Here is a 16,791-nt window from a genome sequence, read left to right on the forward strand (position 1 = left end):
TAAAAAACCCCATGTCACTCGTTAGAGAAACAAATCTAAGCACTCAATCACCATACCTGAAAGTAGTAAATCAAAAGTAGGCCATAATGACAAATGTGGTGTAACAAGTTGTCCAACATGCCATTATTTGCAGAAATAAGGATTGTAATTAATAAAGAAACTTTTCGTTTGCCAACTACCAAGCAACAATTATCTAAATTCTTTTAATTATCATCTAAAATGCATACAGTCGTCACGGTATATAATCTCGGTATTCAAAGATACATCACATTAATTGTGCTCAACGCTTATAATCCAAAGGTATATAATCTCTGACTTATTCAATTCTGTTTCATATGTGATTCACAGAATCTCATAAACGCAAGTGGTTGCCCTGAGATCCAGGGTTATTTGCATGTTAAGGACCCTGGCAAGAAATCTTGGAAAAAATTGTATTGCTTCCTCCGTCCATCTGGTCTCTACTATTCAACCAAGGGGACATCACGGGTAAGACACACACACACACACACACACACACACACACACACACACACACACACACACACACACACACACACACACACACACACACACACACACACACACACACACACACACACACACACACACACACACACACACACACACACACACACACACGCAATAACCTGTATGTTGCATGTATGTATCCATTTTCTGAGTTGTTTTTTGTCATTTCTGAGTTGGTTTTTTTTTTTTAATTAATTTTCAGTTTCATGTTGCAGCTTGCAAGTCGTACTATTATAGCTTCATTTTGTAACTACTACTGAGTTTCTTTTTCACCAATGCTGCTGTCAGCTTTAAAAATACATTTCAAAAATCTAAAAAATATTCACATTGCTGACAGGTTTGGTAGCCTGTTTGGATTCTACCGCCTCCTTTTTGGCCTTGCACCCTCTGCTCTCGATGGCTCTATTCCTCTGAGGTTTCTCCAGGGAGCACACAGTCTACCACAAACCCTCTTCTTATTAACCTCCCAAAATCCAGGCCTACTGCTCACCTCCACTCATTTGTTCCTTGTTTCTTTCACCTGTGGAACCAACTTCCCCAGTCTGTTCAGTCCCATTCTTCCCTCCATGGTTTCAAGACAGCTGTTCACTGCTCTCTACCACTGATCTCGACCACAACCTCAGGTCATCCTCAATCCATACTCATATCTTCTACCCCAAATGACCCCATTCACAAGCACTCCTATTCCAGCTTCCTGTGATTTCCCCCTCTCTCCCTCACCTCTTTTTGTTTGTTAGTTGTTGGTTCGTTTGTTCCTTTTCTGTTTCATCTCCACTTCCCCCTTCCTCTTATTGGTGTGTTTCACCTCGTGTGCAGCTTGTTCACCTCTGTTTCCTTCTCCCACTCCCCTTGATCTCACTTTCACTCTCACTTCGACTCTGCTGTTGGTGTTTCCCCCTTTCCATTTTGATCCCTTCCATTTTGCACCAGCTTTTCCATGAGCGTCAACCACGTATATACTGTAAATAAAATTTCACATTGAGACAGATTTTTCAACCATGTTATGAATTCCCTTTCTGCAGCTGCAGCCCTTCTCCGCCGTTAAATTATACATAACAGCTAGTTGTGTGATAAATAGTGTTGAAAACTTGAGGTCAAAATATTTATTACAGATGAGAGATAAATCATGTTATATTAATGGTGTTCAACACAATGTGACAAAACTACTCGATCGTTTTTATTTCCTTCCAAGTAGTTTAAAAGCATTAGTGAAACCTACCCATCTGCAAATATGATTGGCATCTGTTCTTCATCTCGTTCTTCTCCTTCCTCTTTTTCTTCTTCCTATTCTTCTACTACTTGTTATTTAATTGCCACAGTCATTCCCACCTTCTTGTGGGGTTGGCCGTAGAACGTCCTTGGTCCAATTATTTCAGAAACCCGACACTGCTCAGGCCTGACATTCAACTGACTGTGGCACTAACTTAGCCAGGGTTCCAGTGATAACCTAATGAAAAAGGCCGTGGGATATTGAATGTCCACCAACGTCCAGTGCTAGTAGACGGGTCCTCCAGCGTAATATCCATACGATAGATGGTGCATGTATTGTCGCATCAGCCTGCATGCAAAACACCAGGATGACAGATTATAGATGGGTTGAGATTCAAACTCAGGTTGGATAGCTCAAAAGCGACTGTGCATACCTCTGATCTATCCTGCCAGCCCTGCAGGTATGATTGGTATGTCCACAACAAATAATTGTTCACTTCAGTGTTTATATCTGGAGACAAAACCACAGGATTTAGTTGTCTGAGACGTGTCAGCTGACTGGCACTTACCACGTCAGTATGTCAGGGGCGTGAATGTGAACGAATACATTTGTTATTTTTCATTTTAAAATTATTTTCTCACTGTGCCCTTGTTCATTGGATCTTGTGTAAAATATTTTACTTTATGTTAAGATTATGTGACCAATTTGATTTTTCTTTCAGGCAGAACAACCTGAATAACTCATGTAGCATCCTTTGACTAAACAATGCCAAACCATGACTGGCTTTTTTTTAAGTTTGCGAGCACATTACCCATAAGTGATTATGTCACCTCCCTACAGTGACGCACACACACACGCACACAATTATTTGTAAAATGTCGACTATTCCGAAAATATAATATAATTTTAAGGATTGCTGTAAATGATGTTAATTTCACAACATCCTATATTCAACTTTATTTATAACCCTCGCCAGAGGAGAGGGTATAGCATTTGGGTCCCTTTGTTTGTCTGTTTGGCTGGGTCTATTTGTTTGTCCGCACAGAACTTTCATGTTTTTCTCTGCAACCGCTTGTCAAATTGAGACAAAATATTCACCACTGGTGCGACTACTAATGTTGAATGTTTTAATGATAATTATGACGTCATAAGTTACGTGGTCTGGTAGCCATATTGGAAAAACGGAAAAACTTTGGACCATTGTATTTCTGAAATGGGAATGAGTGAGATTTTTTTAGGTGCCCTTGTTATGACGTCATAATTGCATGTGTAGCACGCACATCCAATCAGTATGAAAATTGAGGAAAATCTAGGGATAAAATGGTACACAGAAAAAAAAAAAATAATGATGTCATCGGTCACGTGATTCGGCAGCTATATTGTTTAAAAACAAAAAAAACACCTTCAAAAATCATCTTCTCTGAAGGGGCCAAACAAATCGAGGCGAAACTTTACACGTATGACCGCCTGTCCATGTGGAACAAAAGGTTCACACCTATGATATCATCGGTCACATGGTTTGGCAGCCCTATTGGATTTACCCCAAAACAGTTAAAAATACACAACTCAAAAGAAGTCCTGGTGAGGGTCTGCAATATCTGATTGTTCTTTTTCTTGTTTAAATTGTAAAACTCGAAACATAGTTCCCTTACCTAAAGTAAGAACCTTAACCTGTAAACAACTAACTGGTTTCCTGACTGCCCGGATCATCAGCTGGGCACATTCTTCTTTGAGGTTTCGATCCTTTCAACCCAGAACCTCTCCAAACAGTGGATCCACAACCTCACAATGAAATAACAATTGCAACACCAGAATAAAATAATGCCACTTATTTACTGAGTCTATTTTTAAGGTGTTTGTGGGTGGATTGTTACATATAATAATGTTTAACCTTCAAATAAATATTGTGAACTTTATATAGCAAATGCCCTCTTTCTGTTACGGATTTATAAAGATAGCATTTGGCAAAAATGAAAGACCTGTCTGACTTAAAAGAGAGACATTGTTGGTGCTCGCATGGATGGATGATATGTGATGGAAACCTCAAAATTAATTAAAGTATTGAGAGGAACAGTCTTCAAAGTAATGACCGTGTGAGAATAATAAAGAAAAACATATTCAAACAATTCTAACAGTGGTCCGAAGCATAGGTTTACGAGCCAATTTTTCTTTTGGGGGTGGCTGCAGATTTTCCCAAATGATGGCTATGTTGTCCAACTGTACACTTTGCTGACACGCACTTGTACTCTCGGAAGTGGTGTCACTTCCCCCCAAGCTGTGTGTGTGTGTGTGTGTGTGTGTGTGTGTGTGTGTGTGTGTGTGTGTGTGTGTGTGTGTGTGTGTGTGTGTGTGTGTGTGTGTGTGTGTGTGTGTGTGTGTGTGTGTGTGTGTGTGTGTGTGTGTGTGTGTGTCCCCACTACTAGCCATAGAACAAGTAAAAAAAAAAACATAAAGAAGTCCTTCCACCATCCTCCCTTCTTGCCACTCCTCACCCTTACCCCTTCCCCTTGTTCCCAGAGGGAGCGGGCATGGTCCAGTGATAAAGAAACACATTGAACTTTCCAGGTTCCAGATCTCAATCGTCACCAAAATGTAATCAATTCATCCTGTCCTATAAGCTACCCCCCCCCCCCCAAGCACGTTTCCTCCTACTCCGTCCATAACTTTTTGATGTATCTTCCTAACTAACAGAGAAGGATTAAAACACATGCAGTCCAGTCAGTGTGCCATGCGTGCCTCCCAGTCACAGCACAACCAAATACAACCTTTTCAAAATTACACCATGAACGTCATTTCGAAAATGCCTTTGTGCAATGTGCTGCACACGTGTTTTCGGGAAACCCTATCCCCCAACGCAAGGCCAGCCATAATAAGCCAGCCAATGCATGGGGTGATTCCTTATTTTGTCATTTTCAACACTTTTGAGCAAACTAAAGAATCAAAGTATGGGCAATTTGAAAATGGTTCACTAATAATTGTTGTTTTCCTGTTTAACTAATAATAGCTCTTCAGAAACACGAACAGCTGACAAACAAACATTCTAAACTCCTTCAATGAACCACCACAAAGAAGTCCCGAGACATCGCACAGCTTACCTCGAAGGCCGGTGAAGGTCCTTGAATGAGAACATATCTGCTCATGAAGTCCCGGAGTTGTAAACAGTTTCCACAGAAGTAATACTACCTTCCATAATCTAGACATAATCTGACAACACAAACACCCATTTTGCAAGTCATTGAGAATCCTTCTGATCACATCTTCAGAGGTCCCAGAGCCCTGTAAAACGAACACATATACACACACACACACACACACACACACACGCACACACACACGCACACACACACACACACACACACACACACACACACACACACACACACACACACACACACACACACACACACACACACACACACACACCTGTGTAGCCAATTACATTTTACAGTGAGTAAACTTATGCATGCAATTGTGACAACTCCTCAACCCCCCCCCCCCCACCAAAGCCTCAACCTCCCCCTACCAACTCTGTCCCATATATGCTCTCCCTCCAACCCCAACTGGCAAGTCCTCACCCTCCCCCTCCAAACCCTAAGGCATCAATCCCCTCATCTCCCCACCCCTCCCCCCCCCAACCACAACCCCTCCGTTCTATATCTGTTCCAGCTTTATTCTCCCTCCCCTCACTCTCTTCATGCTCATAAAATCAAACGGGCATTCCCACATCGAAACGATGGAATATTTAACGCTTTCTGCTCCCCTATCATGCGACCACCAACTTCACAGAAACCCGTTTTGGTCACCTGTCCAACTCACAATTTTAAGAGAAAATAGTCAAAAATAATAGCAAGGACCTGTGTAACCTTCATGGTAAAAGCACTGCTTGAGAGACTGTTACATGGTTATTTGGGTAGTGTATCGACAACAGACTGTTGTTTTGATTGCTGAGGCCTATATTTACAAGGCCTGTGATGCATATTGGCTCAAAATCATTTTTACTGTTGCCTTGGTCATTTTACACTGAAGAGAAATCCTTGAGGGAGGGCATGGTAAATGTGAATATGACAGCTCCATCGTATTTACACCAAAACTTGAACAAAAAGGTTATTAAACTCATCATTCCCACACTACATCCATATCCCTGATTTTTATTTTCAGGCATGACTATTGTTTGCCTTACATATTCACATCCCAACCTCTTTTCCTAAACTTTCACATCCTACATAACTCCGAGATAAATATGTTTTTGGAATATTTTGCATTTGCAAATCGGTACGCAGAAAACAACTATATCACATTCCCATTCAAAGGAAGAGGCCTGCTCCACATTGTATGAGCGTCCATTGCCGCTACTACACCTTGATGGAAGCTTCAAGTCAGCTTTCAACCCACTGTGTACAAAATGAAAAGTATCCAATACAGATAGAGCATTCTTTTTTTTATCGGTTATGATTCTACGCAACCTTAAACTATGGTTTGATTGAGCCTTGTTTGTGTCCAATAAGTAGCCATTTTATTGTCTGGAACAACTGTACATCAACTGTGCGATGTAAATTTGTTTGCTTTCCTAATCCTGTTCGTTCTCACTCTCCCCTGAAAGTGCTGATATTGGCACAGGCTGACCCATCACTTTGTCGACCACCGATGAGATGAGAACATATCTATATTTAACAACCTCAAACAATCACCTGATATGAGATGATCAGTTTACTTTACAAATGACTCATTCTGTATCGAGGCGGTCAGAATGTTTGCCCTTGAGGTCGCTTCGTGAAACATGCTCAGCCAGTCTACTGATAATCACATTGCAAGTCAAATCTTTTCTCTTCATCACCGTTCTGAGAGTTTCGAAATAATATTTTTATCCTTGATATAATTAAGGTCGAAGCTCCCCCATTAGAGTCTATCAATGTCCTGAAAGAAAGAATAAATATTGTTGGAATAACTCCCTCAATGTATAACTAATCCCCTCGATAATTAAGGAAACCAAGTGGATTATTTTATTTTCAATAGAAAAACTGTTGAAACCTGTTTTGTCCCACAGGGTACACATATTTTTGGACACAAATAAGTTACTTGTGTTATAATTCAACTGAACACCTGTCACTTGTGTGATTTAAATTTTTTATGATGGTGCGTGAATGAACTGAATGGCAGAGGGAAGAAGGAATGCTTGGGAACAAACGGGCATGGGAGAAACAGAAGCAGGTTTAGTGGGATACAAGTTGACGAGAGTGGTGAACATGTTGGGACAAATGAACAGAGCTAGAAAAAATACGTAAATAAAAAAATACAATTCTGGATAGCATGGGAATTGAAGTGGCATGGTGGTGAACTGTCACATTGAAAGACTGTAGAGAAGTGTCAGGCTGCATACAAACAGGAAGAGAATGCCACAGGAGGACAATGGGAGTCTCGTGTAATCATTGGATACTTTAAGCTGCACAAGGCGGGCGTTACTGAGTGAACTCTTGTATTTTGAGAGAGGTTAAGCAGAGTAGAAACTGGCAAGATAGCCTAGACATATGCGCACTTGCCTCTGAGTTGTCTCGCCTGGGTTCAAATCTTATCCAGCTTTAAATTTTCATCCTGGTGTTTCGCTTAAATTTCTTGTCCCTCGTATTAATGTTAAACTGAGTATCCTGTCTGCTAGCATTAGTTGGTGGAAGTTAAAGATTCACCAACTGTGTCCTTTGTGAAGACAAGGCAAATTATCACCAGCACCATGGACAAATTCTAAGTTCCTGCCTTGATTTATTGCTGGGAAAAGCCATGGCAAACAACCCAGAATAATGTGTGCCAATAAACTTTGGCAACACCAACACTCTGCAAAGAGTATGGTACATCTCATGGCTTGTCAAGGGGAGCAGAGACTTTTGAAAGGTGGGTGTTGCAAGACCAGATGAGACCTGGAAATATAAAAGTGGCTGCCAAGCATTCTTGGAAGAGAAGGAAGAAGGTCCTGCACATTAGCTTCCTGCCATAAGTTGCCAATTGTATGTTACGATATATTCGTTAGGATGTGAATCGATTACAAGCCAGATTGGAACGGTTAACTTTCATTTCTTTTTATTTGCAAGTGCTCAGAGCATCTGTTGTAGTGCGCGCTTATATAAGACAAGGGGAGTGCATGGTGTCTTCATCAGGAAAGTATTGTTATACATTTTCATTTAGAACAATGATAACGCTCAAGCATGATAATACTTGACTCCCTTGGGCAAGCAAGTAAATACTTGACTTGAAATGTTGCATCATCTGACTATGTGTATGCAATACAGCTTCATCATTATTCAAGTACTCCTTTAATGCCCTCCATACTGTTGACTGCAAGCAATTGTCTAAATTTTCATGTTCGCTGATACAATCCAAAATTAACTAAACATTTTGTGTGCAGAATGCAGATCAATCAATATTACAGTTTTTCTCTGCAGGGAAAGGTATTTTTGCAGAGAGCAAATAAAACTTTCATTAGGTATGGATACAGTGGTGGCCATGGCCTATTTGTGTGCACACTGGACTGGAATTCTTCAGGTTGTGTCTTCAAATCCAGCTGAAGACAATAGCATTAAGAATTTGGATTTTAACTTATCAGAAGTCACACTAGTCTCAAGCAACACATCACTATTGTATTGTGAGTAAACACCCAGCCGGCTCATTAACGAGTCGATTCACTGCCGTTGCCTCTGCATTGAGTAGCCTCAACGACAAACCTTTTGACAGGAAGTAATTCTCAATTGTTATGGGTCTTACCCATCTCCTCTATTTTCCACTTAAAAAAAAACAACATTTGCTTCACATGCCCGAAGTTATTGCCCTCACCACAGCACACGACCTTGTGCCAAATTCTCCTGTTGAATAATCCGGGAACAAGTTTCCCGAATACTTGAATTTGACCACAGAACGGCAATATTTTCGGCCAAAGACAGGTGACTGTCACAGCAAGAATTGTTTATTACAAGCTGATGTTGCTTTCAAGCACATGTACATTTCCGATGTTTCCTATTCTATGTATGCATCATCTCATCTCTCGAGCACCTCTGGTTTTAACTCTGCAAAGCCGCTTCGTTTTCGAGGCATTTTTGGCACAGCCTCTATGTGGCTTTACACAGCTTGCTGAATGTTTGATTGCAGCCTGACCACTAATTGCATACCGCTTGCAATCGATACTAAATCCTGCGGTTATAGCGCACGTAGACCAGCTGCTGGGATTGGTACAGTGTGCATAGTGAAGCCTCTCGATCGTGTTCTAATGTTAAACACGATCGCCGTGTTGACTTATTTGTGACCATGTTTACTTTTTTTTTTTTTTTTAGTCTGGAACAAAAGTGCAGAACAATGGGAGTAGTTTGGAAACCGGTTGGTCATTTGTTTGTGTCATGCATGTGGAGTTGCATGTGAACATCAAAGACACTTCCCCGTTGGCATTGGGAAAAAAAAAATCACACGCATTTTATAATGCTTTATAACCATTACAAATAAAAAACGAGAAAATGAATAAATTCATCATAGTAATGATTGATTAATATGAAAAAGGAAATTGCCTCCACCACCCATCCTTGTGACCATGTTTATTGTTTTTTTTTTTTTTAAATCTGGAACAGAGGTGCAGAGCAATGGATGTAGTTTGGAAGCCGGTTGGTCATTTGTTTGTGTCATGCATGTGAACTTATTTTCTGATGGGAACTGATTACATCCAGACTTGAATTATAATTCATGCATGTGGAGTTGCATGTGAATATATATATATATATATATATATATATATATATATATATATATATATATATATATATATATATAGATATATATTGTTGCGGATTTCGCGCCCGCCGGCGTGCTGACGGCCACGTAACTCGAATCGCGGCACGTCGCCCACCCGACGGACAATCCAGTCGTGACCCTCTCGGACTAACGCCGGGAACCAGTCACGGGTGGACCTTTCGGTCTCACCGCGATCGAGCCAATCAGCCCCCGCGTGGGATAGGGTTGCTCGCCGAATTCGACCTACCTAAGTACCCGCGCGGAGGGTAGACCGGGCGATCGCACCTCGCCGCAGGTCGACTTCGGACACGGGCCACTTAAGCGACCCGTTCCGTACTATCAGAATAACCGAGCGGTGTTATCGTCGACCTCGACGGTTCGATTAATTATCGGGCGTATTCAGCCCACTACCAACCCTTTACGTGAAGCAAGATGAGGATTCAATGGGAGAAATGACGAAGCGAAGCGGGAAACAGTTCAACACAAAGCACATTTATTCGCGGCACACGGGAAGCACACATATACAATTCCACCAAATGCACACAGAAAAGAAAAAACACAATTCAATTTACACAAAAAGCAAATATAAAAGCGAAAACACAATGCAGAGCTAATACCGACTACCGAGCACACGGCAACACTTATACAATTCTACTTCACAGACGGCGCCGACAACACATACCCAAAACCAAGGAAAAGAAATACCCTCAAGGATGAGGCGGGCCTGAGGCCGAGACCGGGTCGGCCTACCCGTCTGGTGATGAGACGAGGAGCGGCGATGGCGCCCCAACCCCGCGGGCTTCGCGGGCAGTGTCTGGTAGGGGGTGGGAAAGGGGCCCCCTTGGTCGCACTATCTCAGCGCGGGGGGAAACAGGAGGGGGTTGCTGATGCTCGGGGTATAGAGGATTTTTATTGTCCCGCGACGAGCGTCTCCACCTCGGCCAGGTCGCGCTGTCGGCCTCCCTCGGGTGCAGCTCCCTGCACGACGCGAGCACCTCCTCGTCTGCCCTCGCCGCCTCTCCACATCTCCGTCCCCTCCGTTCCGACTCCAACGCACACGACGACCAGCTCCTTCTCGCCAACTCCACTGCCCGCGAAGTCTAAACTCTCTGATCTCGACTCTCCTACTCTCTTCCTCTCCTCGTCTCTTGACTCCCCTGGACTGACGAACACGGTCCTTTTATCAGCCCCGTAGCTTCGCCCTCTCATCCTTGACCCCCTCCCTTCGACCTTTCACCTCGCTCCCCATTGGCCCGAGAAAAAGTGGGCGTGAAGGCTTTTTGATCCATAAATTTGCATATATCGATCGCCCTGGGGGCGGGGCCAATTCACCCCTCGCTCACCGATTGGACGGCAAAAAGTGGGCGTGTCGTTTTTGATCCGTTTTTGAAGCACAAAATCCGTGATTTTGTACACGCTGTTCGGCGCGCGCCCTGCACGAGTCCAACACCGGTACCCACAGGCGGCGCAAGAACGGTGGCGATGCGACGGCTGCGAGGTGTGACGTGAAGGTCGTGGCGGTTGTGGTGAAGCGGCGTTGTGGTTGGTGGTTGATGTTGTGACTGGTGGTGGTAATCATGGCGGTTGGTCCAAAATAAAGATAGCAAAAGAAAAACGGCTATCCTGAAGAGTCGCAGCACGCATAAATGACATGTATTCCCACTAGACAACGGGTTTGGGCCTAACTACACATGTACTTACCGAGATACCTCACCTACGGGACCTGAATGGTGGTTTGCGAATTTGGTAACCACAACAATATATATATATATATATATATATATATATATATATATATATATATATATATATATATATATATATATATATATATATATATATATATCTATCTTCTTCTTCCTCTTTCGGCTTGCTCCCGCTAGGGGTCGCCACAGCGGACCAACTGTCTCCATTTTGCTCTATCCTCCACATCTTCCATTGACACTCCAACCACCCGCATGTCCGCCCTCACCGCATCCATTAACCTCTTCTTTGGCCTTCCTCTTCTCCTCCTGCCTGGCGGCTCCATCTTCAACATCCTTCTCCCGATATACTCCGTTTCCCTCCTGTGCACATGTCTAAACCATCGCAATCTCGCCTCTCTCACTTTGTCTCCAAACCGTCCTACCTGCGCTGTCCCTCTAATACACTCATTTCTTATCCTATCCATCCTCGTCACTCCCAACGAGAATCGCAGCATCTTTAACTCTGCCACCTCCAGCTCTGCTTCCTGTCTTTTTGTTAGCGCCACCGCCTCCAAACCATACAACATAGCTGGTCTCACTACCGTCTTGTATACTTTCCCCTTCACTCTTGCAGCTACCCTTCTGTCACAAATCACTCCTGCAACTCTTCTCCATCCACTCCATCCTGCCTGCACTCTCTTTTTCACTTCTCTCCCACACTCTCCGTTACTTTGGACAGTTGATCCCAAGTATTTAAACCAATCCACCTTCCCCACCTCAACTCCTTGCAACCGCACCATACCACCACCCTCCCTCTCATTTACGCACATGTACTCCGTCTTTCTCCTACTGACTAACATTCCCCTTCTCTCCAGTGCGTACCTCCACCTCTCAAGGCTCGATTCAGCCTGCTCCCTACTCTCCCTACAGATCATGATGTCATCCGCGAACATCATGGTCCATGGAGACTCCAGTCTGATCTCGTCCGTCAACCTGTCCATCACCATTGCAAACAGGAAAGGGCTCAGAGTCGATCCTTGGTGCAATCCCACTTTAACCTTAAACCGGTCCGTCATTCCTACCGCACACCTCACCGCTGTCACACTGTCCTCATACATATCCTGCACGATCCTCACATACTTCTCCACCACTCCCGACTTCCTCATACAATGCCACAACTCCTCTCTTGGCACCCTATCATAAGCTTTCTCTAAATCCACAAACACACAATGTAACTCTTTCTGGCCTTCCCTATACTTCTCCATCAACATTCTCAAAGCAAACATCGCATCAGTGGTGCTCTTTCCTGGCATAAACCCATATTGCTGCTAGAATATATATATATATATATATATATATATATATATATATATATATATATATATATATATATATATATATATATATATATATATATATATATATATATATATATATATATATATATATATATATATATATATATATATATATATATATATATATATATATATATATATATATATATATATATATATATATATATATATATATATATATATATATATATATATATATATATATATACATACATACATATATACATATTTTCAAGTGTTTGTGTGTGTTTGTGCATTTGTATGTTATTCTTTCATGGCCGAACCGTAGCACCGAGAAGCCCTAAATTTTGTAAGTAGGTACTTCAGAATCTGGGCAAGGTTTTAAGCTACTCATGACATCTGCTTTGAGGCCACCACAGGCCGCTGTAAGTGTATTGTTACAAATTTGGGAATTCGATTGCACACAACATACAGGTTCCTTTCGTCAGCTATGTCGATAAGTGCTTGTTCCCTAGATAGCTCACCTTCCATTGTTTAAATGTTCAGAAATCGATTAGATGTGCTGCGGATCGATTTAATAGTTAGGGAACGAATGGAGACATCCCTCCCCCTCTTCTGCGAAGAGGAAGAACCCTGCCGTCCCGTGACTCATGATGTCAACAACTCCCTCCCACCCGTGGTTGAGTGGGGGGGGGGGGATGGATCACGAGGGCATGAGTCACGCCGGGCGTGGATGAGGGAGGGGGCGGAGAAGGATAAGGACGAGATCCTTTCTTTGTTCTTGGTTCGTAAGCTTTTTGCTTCGGCAGAGAGTAGTCGTTCAGCAGACCTTCGGGTCCTGTTTGGCTTGGGTTAGGGTTGAGGCCTTCGGAAGATTTTTGCTTCGGCTGGCTCAGTGAGCTTCGGCTGCGGCCTGGCTCGGGAGAGCTTTTTGGAGGCTTTTTGCTTTGGTGGTTCAGTGAGCTTCGGCTTCTGTTTGGCTCGGGAGAGCTTTTTGCTTCGAGCTGCTTTGTTTTGGAAGGAAGTTGAGCCGGTTGCTTGGCTCGAGCTGCGAATGGTGGCTTCTTCTTCTTGGTTTGTGGAGCTCTTTGTTCTCCATTTTGGTTCCCAGCTTGGTGAGACTCATCGACCTCTTCTTGGAGGTGGTTTCTCGGGGAAGCGACGCATCGACGTGAAGGATCGGCGCCTCGTCTCACCAGCACGTGTTGAGAAGCGCGGGAGATGGTTCCTCGGGGAAGTGACGCATCGATGGGAAGGATCGGCGCCTCGTCTCACCAGCACGTGATGAGAAGCACGGGAGGATTCGCGGGAGCTTGGGAAGGATCGCAGCTCGGCGATTGGATTCAGCTTGCTCTCGCTGGAGCCCGGGTCCGAAGAAATTGAAGACCACACGAGGTGGAGAGGTTTGAGATAGGCTCTGGGTTTCAGCTCACCTGTCCTCCGAGCTGGAGCTCGTTATTAAAGGCCTCTGCCACCATTTCGTGTGCGTGCGTGCGTGCGTGCGCGTACGTGTGTCTGTGGGCCCATCTAATAAGTAGGAACTGCTGTTAAGTGCAAGTGACTGTACATAAGTAGACGGTTGTAGTTCTTTTGTCATGCTTTTGTTGCTTGTATAGGTGCATACCTGTTTTGCCTTGTTTCATTGCATACATGCTTTATTATAATAAATGTCCTTGTGTGAATGTAAACCTGTTCGTTGCGTCCATTCCCTCATTGAACTGCCCCATCTTGCACTCGGAATATAGTTGGTTTTTAAATAGACGAGAAAAAGAATCGGGTCCGGCGAGGTCTGGCGATAATACCCGCTCGGTTATCCCAGAACAGAACGGACCGCTTAAGCGGTTCGTTTCCAAGCAGGCCTTCATCGAGGTACGGTCCCTCGGTAGGTTACCCCGGCGGGTACTTGGGTATATCGATATTCGGCGATTGACCCTATTTCGCGTGGGTGGAATACGGACTGGGCCGTGGTGGGATTAAAAACCCACCCGTGACTGGTTTCTGGCGTTGTTCCAGAAAGTCACTACTGGATTGTCCGTTCGGTGGGCGAAGCGACCGCCAGTGGTTCGACGCGGTCGTTCGCACGCTGACGGGCGGGAAATCTACAACAGTATATTGGGATGTGGGGTCGGGCAGTGCTGCTGCTGGTCCACAGGCAAAAGGTAACCACCATGAGGCCAATAACTCCACAGCTTTTCAATGTCTAACGCATCCCAAAACTACCGCTGGGAAAAGCTCATCCAGCTGGGAATTACCGGGTATGACCCCCATCAACCCTCCGCCCCCCACTCAGGCAGCGCCTGGTAGCCCCTGCTAGTTGTTCATAAATTTACAGGCCAAGCTTATTCGATTTGTTTCCTGTTTCAAATTGAACGTTGAAAATAACTTGGCCCTTTTTCATTATTATTAAGAAAACTGGACTATGTTTGGGATGAATCCTTATCCTTACGATAATTCATGGACTGGTGTTTGTGTGTTTGTTTGTTTGTCATGCTACTCCTCTGACAGTTCTGGGCTGATTACGTCCAGATTTGTTACATAGGATCAGCAAGACCCCAATTAATGTATAGGGGTGTTTTTATCTTTGCCAGTGGTCTTCTCAGGGCGGGTGGGGGGGGGTAGAGTGAGGAGGGGATGCAACTTCTCGATGTAAATGTGTATCATGTAGCACCGCCTCCAGTTGGGGGAGGGTATTACAAGTCTCCACCCCAAGTACAGTATTCCTGTCCCTACGTTTTCAGTGCAGTGACATGTTTTGAATTGTAAGCAGTAGGTGTGTTTTTGCTTCATGCACGTAGCCCCGGTTTTTGTGTGATTTTCTTGACTGTATAGAGCTGTCAATTGCCCATACACTGCCCAAATAAAGGTATGCGTCAGAAGAGCGTGTTGCATGCTTGAGACAAGATCACCCGTAGGGCGGGTACTCTGCTCTTATGAATAATACATACAGTACAGTTGGTTTTTCAGTGTCAATGTTTTGTTCTGATTATATAAACACGCAGCAGAACAGAACGGGCCCATATATTTGTGGACCTATACCTTTCGATTGATCTCAGTGTGTCTGAGGATACTGGGAAAGGAGAACCAAGAATTACTAAAGTGGAACAAAACACCTGAAAGTGCTCTTTATTTAAATGTGTGCATTCACACCCGAGTGCTGGCACTTTCAATGATGATGCAAGTTCACAAGATTTTATTCATTTGTGCATACATTAATTTGCAACACACATACGACAGTATTAAAGGGGAGGAAAGAATTGAGCAAAGTAATTAAGTTGTCATGGGGAAAATGTATAATTATATACACGCACCTCACTTTGTGATTGTTAGCTGGGAATGTTCTAAACCACTATGAAAAGGCACTTTGCCGTTATTTCACAGGGTGGGTCTCGCCTCTCTAGCTCTCATTGTAGCAATCATGGATTCAGCATTTACTCTACAGCTCGCTCGATTCCACATGGCATTGTCGGTGGAGATTGGAGGTTTGGGAGGGAAGGATTGGGGTTTGAGGCAAGCATGGGGAAGGATGTACAGTCACAAGGAATAAATTATTACACAACACCCACCCAACACCAAATGAACAATCAGTTTGGATAATTGATCTAAAATATATTCTGTATACCTACTCAACTGGGATATTTGTGGTTTCGGAGTGCATCTTCCTCTTTCCTCATCCAGCAAGTTGCTGGTGTGACCAGAGAAATATGGCTCATAGTCAAGAGTGAAGCTTCAGAGTTGCAATTTATTATTTGCACATGGAAATATGCCATAGGCAATATAGTCATGAGGAAAAATGGAGAGCAAAGAAGTAATGACATGCACATTCACCATGCCAAACCAGGTTGTGAACTATGCATTGACCATCGGAATCAGAGCGAAAGTGTATTTTTTTTTTTCTTCATCACGTGACCACGAAGAAAATCATCAAATTACATTCATAGACAATCAGAAATAGTTCATTAAATCGAAATGAATGGGAAATATATTTACCATGTTCATAACAAACGATTCGACAATAAAAACCGAGATAATTAAACCGATACCCCTAATCACACAAACTATCCAGAACAAGGGAAATAACTGAGGCCAAACTAGACACACCTCATGGCAAAACCCGATACATCATCTACAGGATATAACTGGGATTTTATTTATTCTGTCACTGCCATGCTGCAGAGAAGCTTGATGCATTTTTGTAAAGGCATCTTTAAGAAGCTCTTTACAAGTGCAAAGGTTTTGAAAGCAGAAATTGGATTCTCTGCAACTTTCCTTATCGTGACAATAAACTTGC

General features: G+C 43.2%; 1 protein-coding gene across 9 annotated transcripts in view; it reads left to right on the plus strand.

Annotated features, from left to right (window-relative positions):
• Positions 1-16,791, plus strand: part of LOC147029632 (growth factor receptor-bound protein 10-like) — a 261,138-nt gene that overhangs the window by 188,406 nt on the left and 55,941 nt on the right. For all 9 annotated transcript variants that reach the window (XM_085872826.1, XM_085872823.1, XM_085872828.1 and 6 more), the window contains one exon: positions 349-486. In XM_085872826.1, the coding sequence (XP_085728952.1) occupies positions 349-486 (138 nt within the window). The remainder of the gene's footprint in view (positions 1-348; positions 487-16,791) is intronic.

Source organism: Eptatretus burgeri, chromosome 3 (genome assembly GCF_056783735.1).
Source record: "Eptatretus burgeri isolate ZD-2024b chromosome 3, Ebu_testis_v1, whole genome shotgun sequence".
NCBI lineage: Eukaryota > Metazoa > Chordata > Myxini > Myxiniformes > Myxinidae > Eptatretus > Eptatretus burgeri.